Consider the following 10,587-nt stretch of genomic DNA (forward strand, 5'->3'; position numbering starts at 1 on the left):
AATAGTACAGGCAAAGCCACTGGAGTGTTAATGCCAATAAAAGGTAATAAAATACTTGTAATAGATTCAAAAGAGGATAAAGAATCCAAATGGCTGCATGTATAGTTAGAATTCAGTATGGCTTTCAGATTGTATTAAGCGGCAGATATGGTAGAAAGATGTAGTAAGTCACTGTTTTTACAACATGAAGATTAGAGATATAAATCTCTCATGGATCAATTGAAAATTATTTCCTTTGGCTCTCCATCTCTGGGTCTCTGGGACTCTCCCCACAGCTGTGCCTAAAGTCTCCTCCGGGCTCTGCTAGCCACTAAAATGTGTCTGATGGTTAAAGCATTGAGCAGTGGAATCAAACCAAATGGAACCCCCAGGTTAGAAGGGATGAAAGAACTCATTTTTTATCCAGACCAGAGATTCCTGAGTACTGAATGTTACACCACAAAACCAAGGGATTTTATTTAATGTATGCTGCTGATAGAACACTACAAAATGGTCTTCTACTTTCTTTATTTGGCCAGTAGTTGGTACCGCCGGGTTGTGCAAGTGCAAGTCATTGCAGTACATTCAATCACATGAATGCTAGTGTCCTCCAGCCATCAGATAATTGATCTTTTCTAGGATTCTGGTCAGCTTTGGCTTAAGGGACAAGTGTAATGTTCATTGCATTGTCAGCTGGTTTACATTAGCTTTGCAATATTTTTGTAAAATGCAGCAGCCACTTAAAGGAACTCACTTGAGCGCTTCCAGATTTCACAAAGGACAAAGTTAAAAACAGGCATACTGGTAAAATCAATTTTACACTGTAGTACAAGAATATGTGTTATTTTCTCTCTGTCATGTACATATAGACAAATGCTGAATAGTGTATGTACATAGAATTACACACAATTTACAGCATAGGAAAAGGCCATTTGGCCCAAATTGTCTGTTCTGATTTTTATGCTCCATATCACCCTCCTCCCATCCCATTACATCTAACCCTGTCAGTGTACCCTACTATATCTTTCTGTCTCATGTACTTACCTTGCTGCCCCATAACTTCAGTGTTCAATTCCATTTATAACTCCTCTGATAATGAAGCAATCTATGGCTGCGTGCAACAATATCTGGGCAACATTCAGGCTTGGGCCAGTAAGTAAGATTTTATGCCACACAAGTGCATGACAATGACCATCACCAGCAAAAAAGAATCTGACCACTTGCCCTTTACAGTCTACAGGAATGCCATCACTGAATCCCCCATCATCAACAAACTGAAGGTCACCATTGACCAGAAACTTAACTGAGTCAGACACGTAAATACTATGACTACAAGAGCAAGTCAGAGACTGGGTATTTTGCAGTGATTACTCATCTCCTGACTCTCTAAAGTCTTTCCATCATCTACAATGGAATACTCCCCACTCACCTGGATGAGTGCAGCTCCAGCAACACTCAAGAAGCTTGACACCATTCAAGACTAAGTATTTGACTTGATCGACACTCCATCTACCACCTTTAACTCCCTCTACCATTGCTGTACCATGACTACAGTTTGCATTATCCACAAGGTGCACTGCAGCAACTTGCTAAGGTTTTTTTGACAGCACCTTCCAAACCCATGACCTTCACCAGATAGAAAAATAAGGGCGGAAAGTACATGGGAACACACCACCTGCAAGTTCCCCTCCAATTCACACACCATCCTGACTTGGAATCATCATTGCTGGTCAAAATCCTGGAATTCCCCAAGCAATGCCGCTGTGGGTGTACCTACACCACACTGATTGTAATGTGAAGTCAACTCACCACAACCTTCGCTGTGAAATTAAAGATGAGTAATAAATGTCGGCCTTGTCAGAGAGGTTCACATCCCTTGAACAAATTTTAAAAAGCTACTCTAAGTGGTAGTAAGTTTCGTGTTCTAATCACTTTCTAGGCAAAGATCTTTATCTTGAATTCCTTATTGGATTTAATTGTGTTTCAGTAGAGATTGATGTCCATTTTCATCCATATGTATATTCTATTTGCCTTGATATGTTATATGTGCACAGTCCTGTGATGGAGATATCTCCTAAGATTGTGAATGTTACGTTCCTAAATGGTCTGAAGTCCTGTCATAATTTTGTACAGACATGTCATCTGTGTTATTTTGTGCACCTGTTTTCTCATATCTATCAACATCTATCTCAGGTTTCTGTCTCTTTACATGGTCACATAATGCTACTTTTTCTATAAGAACAACTTGGATTTATATTGCGTCTGAAGCACTTCATAGAAAAGATGTTGAGCAGTAATAAGGACTAAAAGGAAGACTTTGAAAGACTCTGGAGGTGCAGAGAGAAGGCAGAGAGATATAGGGAGTGAATTCCAGAGAGGACAGTTGACATATCTAAAAGCGCTTCTGCTGATGATACAATGGGAAGTCCAAAGTTGGAAGATTAGTGCAGTGTTGTCCAATACATTAGACACTATCCACATGTAGCTAATTGGGAATTAAATGTGACTAATTTCATTATTGATTAGTGTAGAGTAATGGGTTAATGGATATGTTAATGAGACCATGATGATATTAATGATGTAAGAGTGACATCAGTAGTCAGATGACTGAGAGGCTCCAAGAGAGCTTGGCGCAGAATAGTCTGTGTGCTGAATACCATGTGCTCATCCTGAGGTCTTTGTAAATAGTTTTTAATAAATTGTTTGAAGTTAACTATACCGGCTATCTCAAGCCTGTCATAGGGAAGCAAAGCCTCATCAAGGTTTGGTAAGACCGAAAAGCATGGTATAATCTCACTATAGCTCAGCAATAACATTGAAACACTTAGTAAATAAAGGAGCAATAGACACCCTGTGATCACAGTACTCAATGCTAATACTCATATGGTATATGTGTATGTACTTTAATCTTTTTGTGCATTTATTGATAAAACTTTAAGCAAAAATCTAAATGTGAGTGTCTTTTTAATCTGACTGCTTTACTTCCTTGGTTATTGGTGGTGGGTACATCTTTGTTAACTAAATATAACAGATGAAGTACATTTACCTGTATTCTGTGAACGTATGTAAGCCACTTTCTTCTAAAATTAGTGTTTGCGGCTAAAATCGTTTGCATTGCTACACTTGTGACAAATCAACAATTTCTATTGGACACCACTGGGATACAAGGTGGAGGTTAAACAGCTGAATGTTTTCTTAAATGTAATTATGAGTCTACTGTCTAATTTACATGAGCATTCTCCATTTGCTATTGTTTTATTTGCACAAGATGGTTACTGCATACTGTTTGCCAGTTGGTTTCTGTATCTTTGTATTTCAATTTGTAATTGTCCTGTTGTTATATTTGTTGTTCATTGCAATGTACATGCACAGAAGAAGAAATAACTTTGTCTGAACTTTCACCATTGCGTTGCATAGCTTTGTTAACACCCAAATTCAAGTTTCCTACAGGGAAAGGTTCTGAAACATTGGCAAACACAAATCAAGATGAGTTGATCTTTTTCAATTCTATCAGAGGCTAATTGGTTTCTTGCATTGAAAGAAAATAAATTATTATTGCTGCTTCTTCAAGATGTTGAATACAAGCACTCTATTGGGCTAATACAGATCCAATTAGATTTATCTAAACGTCCACCTAAATGTTGTGCTGAGAACTTCTAATGCTGCTTTATAACGATTTGATGAACGGACTAAGAGTCAACATCCCAAATATTGCTAGATCAGCTTTAAATTCTTATTTATTTGATAGTTTAAACTGACAAACAAGAATTCCTGCCTTAGACAATGGTTAATATCTCCCAAACTGGGTAAGTTCCTTTCCTGTCATAAGTACCAGGAAATTATGCAAACATTATGGACTTGCTAAGAGATTATTCTCTGGAACAATATAGTGTAAGTACAATGCCATGTATGTATTTTTGTGTGTTTTCTCAGCTCTTCTTGCAACAACAACTTGCAATTATATAGTATTTTTAATGTAGCAAAACATCCCAAAGTGCTTCACAGGAGTGTTATCAAACAAAATTTGACACCAAACCCCATAAGGAGATACTAGGGTAGATGACCAACAGCTTGGTCAAAGAGATAGGGTTTAAGTAACATCTATAGCACTTGATGCTTTTGCTGGAGGTTAATGTTAATGAGCCTATGCTCCAGTTAAGGATAAATTTGAAGGGATGTTGATGAGGCCAGTTTGAGAAAACTCTTTACTTTCATAGTTCAAGAGATACTGGTTATGAGCTGCTCTGTATTTCACAAACAGATATGCAATGAAACTGATTTTACCTTTTTCTTACCATTCTCTACATTCTCACCATAGGCCTTGATACTTAGCTGAATTCAGTTCCACAGCCATTGATCACCCACCAGTACACTTGTCCACATGCCAATTTACATGTATAAGCTTTGATAGTGATTATTACAGAAAGCTCAACCATGAGGGGTACCTTAAACAACCTAAAACCCATCACCTGACAACATACACATGTGCTTCCAGCAAGAAGTTCTGCTGGAGTTATGGTTGATATTTTCCTCCTGAATTTGGGGTGCTGAGATCAACTTCAGGTTTAAATCCACCAGCCCAACTTATACCAGCCAACTCATCACAAAATAGGGATCAAAGCTGGGATCCTTCAAAGTGTGGATGATTCAGTTGCTCACTGAAACATGAGTTGCCAGATTTTTGTTTTGAGACTGGAACTTCATTGTCAGGTGAATTTTCAGGTCCTGACCCCCCCATTGTGTCGGTGTCAGATACTCAACGCAATTTCAACAGAGGCGGCCAATTAGTGGTCAGGGAGTGGGCTTGCCATCCAATTGAGGACAGTGGGCAAATTCCTAAGGCTGGAGAGCCAATAGGAGGCCCTCCCAGGTCCTTCCACTGTCTGAGGTGGGAGCTGCTGATGCAGGTTAGAGAGAGAGAGGGCACTGTATAATGGATGTGTCTTCTGAAGAGAAGTTTAAAAAATATCACTTCAAAAAGGCCATAGCTGCCAGGCCTCATCGTAGAGGGCAACCCCACCATTGGATAGCCAGCAGCTGTGGCTGTGGTCTGATTGTGCGATAGCTGGTGTAGGATGGTGAGGGTGAGCTTCCTTGCAGGATGGAGCATTGGTACACCTCCCCCCCCCCCCCCCCCCCCGGCACTCCTGTGTGCCATCAGGTGACTATCTCTATTCCCTGGCTGTGTTCTTACTTCAGTTGGGGGACCGGCAAGCTGAGTGGCCTCAAAAGGGCATTTAATTGTCCTAATAGGCTACTCGCTGCTTGTCAACACTCTTCCCCACTCATCCTAGACTGAAAATGATCCAAAGACGGGAACATGCCTGCAATCGGCATGCCAATCTCTGGTACCAAGTTTTGGATCTTCACGCTTCTAATGGGAATCAAAATTTCAGTCCTTGTGGTGCTAAGAAAGTATTCTTTAATCTGAATTCCATTTTACAGACATATGGCTGTATTTATTATCTCATCTGCAAAGAGGCATCTGATAAGTTTTTTCTGTCATTTTCACTGCTACATTTTGCAGCACCCATATTTCAAAATGTGACAATACCACACATATTAGATTATCAGAATTTGTGTTGCAAAAACTCTATTCCTCATAACTGTTCACTTTATAAAACTGATTAATTTGTCACAAAATGCCCAAACAAATTATTCCAAATGCCAGAGAAATGACAATTCTCTGTTATTTTGACCACCACACATTATTCCTCTTTGCTCTCCCTGCTGTCTTTAACTCAGTCAACCACTTCACCCTCCTCGAACACCTCCCTCTGTTACCCGGGTCATTGGGTTGCTTGGTTCAATTGTTAACTATCTTATCATAGCTGTAGCATCTCGAGAAGGGCTTTTTCTGATGTTCCTTCACTATCACTTCAGGAGTCAAACACTAAATCTATCCTTGGTCCTCTCATCCTCCTCACTCAATTACTGTCCCTTTGTAACATTATCTGACATAGGTCAGTTGCACATATATAATATCCAACTATACCTCTCCAACATCTCTTTCAATCCCTCCACTCTTTCTGTACCATCAGACTGCTTCTTCAACATCCAAATTGGTGGGCCATAATTTTCTCCTTCCACTAAAAGACTGAAGCCACTGATAATGGCCACAGCCACAAACTCTGCATTCCTGTCACCAACTCGATCGCCTTCCTCAATAACTGCCTCAGGCTGAACCAGATTGTTTTGTAACCTCATGTCCCATGTCACACCAAGATGTGCCTTTACTCTCCATCACCAATTTTGACTTCTGGTCCCCCTGTGCCACAAACTTAAAATTTTAATCATCATGTTTAAATTCGTAATAGCTTTGTTCCTTCCTATGTGAATAACCTCATGTGGTGCTGAAACTCAAACAGCCCACACCCCAGATCTCTGACTCTCACTTCTTGTGCAATTTCTTTTGCTCTATCACTGGTTGTGATGCCCCCAGTTTCCCAGGCCGCATGTACTGGAAATCCCTCTATAATCTTCTCTGCCTCTTCTCTTTCCTCTCCTCCTTTAAGACCTTCCTTACAAGTCATCTCTGACCTAGCCTTCTTCCTTGGCTCAGCTTCAATTATTTCCTGTACACCTTATGAAGCACCTTTGGGTGTCTTTCTATTCTAAAAACACTATATAAAGGAAAGTCATTGTTAGTTTTAAAATGTAACACATCCAAATGAGTGGAAGACAGCACATGGACCTTTAAGGTTGTAATGTAATTAAAATTAGGTTTACTCATTACAACGTATACAATATTCATTTTAATGCATGTATAGAAACAACCTTTCCCTTCATTCTACTAGTTGGACATCAATTACCTTAGGATAGACTTCTAAAAATGTTGCCAGGTGTTTCACTGCTATAGTTTTTGTCTTTACACTAAGCATAACTGAGGCAGAAAATTCATCATTATGACAAAACTAATGAAGCAGAAATTTAGCAAATAATTTAAATTTGTTGATAACCTGCTGTGGGGACTTTGCTGTTTTATGATGTTTCTCCAGTTCTGTCTTAGCCATCGTACTATAAGTGCTTGTATTCGGGGTAAGGACTCAAGTTCAGGGACTATCAAAAATAGATGCATCAATCAAAAACGAAACAAGCCATCATGATACCTATGAGGTATCATGAGGTATGGGCGAACCAAACCACGGAAACAGACAACTTAACCCGGACATTGGAAGTAGAATGGTTTTTGACTGACGTTTGTAAATCCAACTGCGATGTAAGATTTTTTCATTATTTATTAACCTAAATAGATATTTCTATTTTTAACCAGATAGGGGTAAATAGCCAGTTTATTTTAACAACAGAAACTATAGTTGCTGATAACAACGCGTTTAGATGATAGGTTATGAGGAAATTCCTTTATTAATTTTCCTTACAGCAGCGAAAAACGGTGCTAGCATTATAAAATGTAATGATTCAGCCAAACTGTTTTTCGTCTGGAAAAGCTTGGAAGAAAAGACATTCGCCAACTCGCTAGCTGCAACCATACGTATAAAAGCATTTAGTGCATCTGGTTTAAAAGCAATTTTTGGTGACTGCAAATATTAATTACTCTTTTCAATCACGTGCTCAGAACAGGAAGGCTCAGTAAATTTTTAAAAGGCCACTCGCCGCAGTCTTGAGTTTTCCTGTGACAATCGATTTTATTCGATAAACGGCTCAGAGCGTTTTCTACTTACAGGCATTTGTTACAGCAAAGCTGTTGGCGGTTTCAATGTTGTCCACATGAGGAACCAAATTGAAAGGTGCTTCAGTCGTATTGGGGTTAGTATTGTGAAGATAAATTGCAAAGCGAAACGCACTGTATTCCTGATCAGAATATCTCATGAAGAGCCCTCCTGCAACAACAAAAAAAAACAACGGAGGTACGATCAGCTAACAGCATCCCATTAGCAATCTCTGCGCTACCAAGACCCATTCAACGTACCCATGCATTGGAAACCCAATCATGTTACAAAAAGAACAAGCGACCTTCAGGTAAAAATACAAAAGCAAAGCACCCCTTCTTGCAGTGAGCAATATTGTATTAATTAGGGAGCAAGTTGGTTGCAGTTTGAGTAAACTTGCAAAGGTTTGAAGGCATTAGCAGCCCACTAAACCCTACAACCAGCACTCCATCCAATCAAAACAGGAAGAGTGAGTGATCCACTTTTAATATGTCGTATTATTGTGCCTTAGGATATTTTATTTCTGATCTTTAGTCATATTAACTGATGCAACGTTATGATGTGTAAGAGCTCTATATCTGAAAGAAGTACCCTAAACTCTTACACAGAACCATCGCCTTCCACACGCCACCCCCCCACCCCCTCCCCCAACCCCGTACCAAAATGTTTACAGATCAAATAACGTCAGCATTCGCCGTGCCTCTTCGTGCAGTGAAGACAGAATGGACAAATCGATTACTAGCTAACAGCCCGCGGGGGGTGGGGGGTTCAGAAAATGCACTATTTTAATCTATAGAAAACTTCCACAGTCAAGAAATTCAAATGACGCTTAAAAATGAACGTCGCCACCACCGAAAGCGACTAATCACACATCAAATATCAACTTTTCAACACGGGACATTTTGCAGTGGAGGCAGAGCCCGAAGCATCTCATTAACATGGCCTTGGTAAATGACATTCGGTGCAATGTTCCACACACTGGCAAACAGCAGATATAGGCATAAGCTCTTTCAAAAACAGAATAGACAGCGGCACAGATTTAATAACTAACTTTACAGCATGTGCGGGATAACTCGTGTTACATTTTAGACCAATGTTACAGAATCGCCTTTCTCCAGAACTTGTTCGTACACAGAAAAAAAACACAATGCCAACTTTTCCCCCTCAGCCAACCTCATTATAATGAGCATATATGTCTATATATATCACACACACACATACACATACACAGAACCAGTTAATACATCTCATTAGCTGGGATCTGATGCAATGCTACAATGATTTAACATGTAGTTTCTTTATGCCACAGCACATAATGCGAACGAAATTAAAGCAAAATATACACTCAGACGATGAACTTTCTTCAGCAACTGGCTAGCAGCAACATCAGTACGAACGAGCCAGCAGCATCCCATTAACAAGCTCTTCGCCAGCACAACTGCTGCAGTGTTCCAACACAATACAAATGCACCAACTACTCCCTCCTAACACTATAAAGGACCAACATGTTCCATAACTCTACCTTTTCCAAATAACTAACTCCCGCTTTCCACACACACACACACACACACACGCACATTTATGTCTAATCGCAAAATCTTGAGCAAAAGGGAGAGATCCTGGCTATTGTATTTAGAAATACACCAGCCGAGATTGCACGGGCGCATTGGCAGATCGTTACAACACATTCACATTGTGCGAGGAATACTTTTGTTTGTGTTTTTTTTTAATAGAAAGGAATCGGATCAATGGTCTTACCTATTTGTACACTGGTGGGGAAGGCTCCTAGAGCAAGCCCCAACAAGCTAGAGCAAAGCAAGACAATTTGCCTGCCGATCCGCTTCATCTTCTTCTGTTAAATGGGATTGAGAGGCATCGAGGATGGCAACACACGGGGCAGAGCGCGGTCTCCTCCTAACAATCCACCCTGGGCATTTTTTCCGCAGTCTCCACAGTCAGAGCGAGTGTGTCCAGCTGTATGTTGTGGCGCTGGGATCGGTGCACATGCAAGATGGTGGTGTTGGGAGCGTCTAGTGGCTGACAGGGGAGATGAGACATGCGCTATCTATCTCCGGCACTCTCACTCAGCCCTATTGACCAGAGATGATCGCAAGCTTTATGAAGCAGCATGGGACCATTCTCGTCCTGGAACCAATGATCGCTTTAAGACTGATCCCTTCTCATGTTCCCAGCACACGCAAAATGCGGGTGGATCCCCAGGAAATAATTTAACGTGAGTTTTCACGTGACGGCTATTTAGTCCAATATTTGTCCCTATCCATCTTCCGCTCCTGCTACTATAGCCATGTTTGAGTGTGTATGTGCTGGCGTGTATATGCGCGCTTGTGTGTGTGTGTGTGTGTGTGCACTTATACACATAGCCATGCTTGCTATTAGGGTTTGGACCTTGTAAGTCCAACAATCTGTTTCTGTTAAATGGTTCATTTGATTATTCCTTTTTCACAGTGAAGAAAGAACTTGCATTTATATAGCGCCTTTCACAATCTCAGGACTTGCAAAGTGCTGCACAGCCAATGAAATACTTTGCAAGTGCAGGCACTACAGATGGAAACGTGCAGACAATCCGCGGCACAGCAAGGTCCCGCAACCCGCAATGTGATAAGGACCGACCTAATCTGCTGTCTTTACTGCTGGTGGTTGAGAGGTAAATATTGGCCAGGACACTGGGGTGAACGATCTGGGTGCAGCTTCCCAGTGGCAGCGGCTCTCAGAGGTAGCACATCCCTGGAACCCATGGGTGTGCAACCTGAGACTCCCAGGCTGCTGCTGGTGGGTGGATGCGAGGTCACTGGCTGCAGGCTAGAGATTTACTGTGAAATGTTCCCTTTGAGCTGCCATTCCCTTCTGGGGCAGCAGGATTGGTCCTTATTACATTGAATATTTGCTCAGTTACTTTCAAAGATTATAAAATATCAGA

At 40.8% G+C, this 10,587-nt stretch overlaps 1 protein-coding gene across 10 annotated transcripts in view; it reads right to left on the reverse strand.

The window, feature by feature from the left end:
• The window catches only part of LOC144682802 (glutamate receptor 4), a 272,035-nt gene extending 262,499 nt beyond the window's left edge, over positions 1 to 9,536 (reverse strand). For all 10 annotated transcript variants that reach the window (XM_078545523.1, XM_078545530.1, XM_078545527.1 and 7 more), the window contains exons 1-2: positions 9,408 to 9,536; positions 7,662 to 7,820 (exon numbers count right to left, since the gene is read on the reverse strand). In XM_078545523.1, coding sequence (XP_078401649.1) covers positions 7,662 to 7,820; positions 9,408 to 9,495 — 247 coding nt within the window. In that variant the 5' untranslated portion in view covers positions 9,496 to 9,536. The remainder of the gene's footprint in view (positions 1 to 7,661; positions 7,821 to 9,407) is intronic.
• Between the last annotated feature and the right edge of the window lie 1,051 nt (positions 9,537 to 10,587).

The sequence above is a fragment of the Cetorhinus maximus genome, chromosome 7 (genome assembly GCF_964194155.1).
Source record: "Cetorhinus maximus chromosome 7, sCetMax3.hap1.1, whole genome shotgun sequence".
Lineage (NCBI taxonomy): Eukaryota > Metazoa > Chordata > Chondrichthyes > Lamniformes > Cetorhinidae > Cetorhinus > Cetorhinus maximus.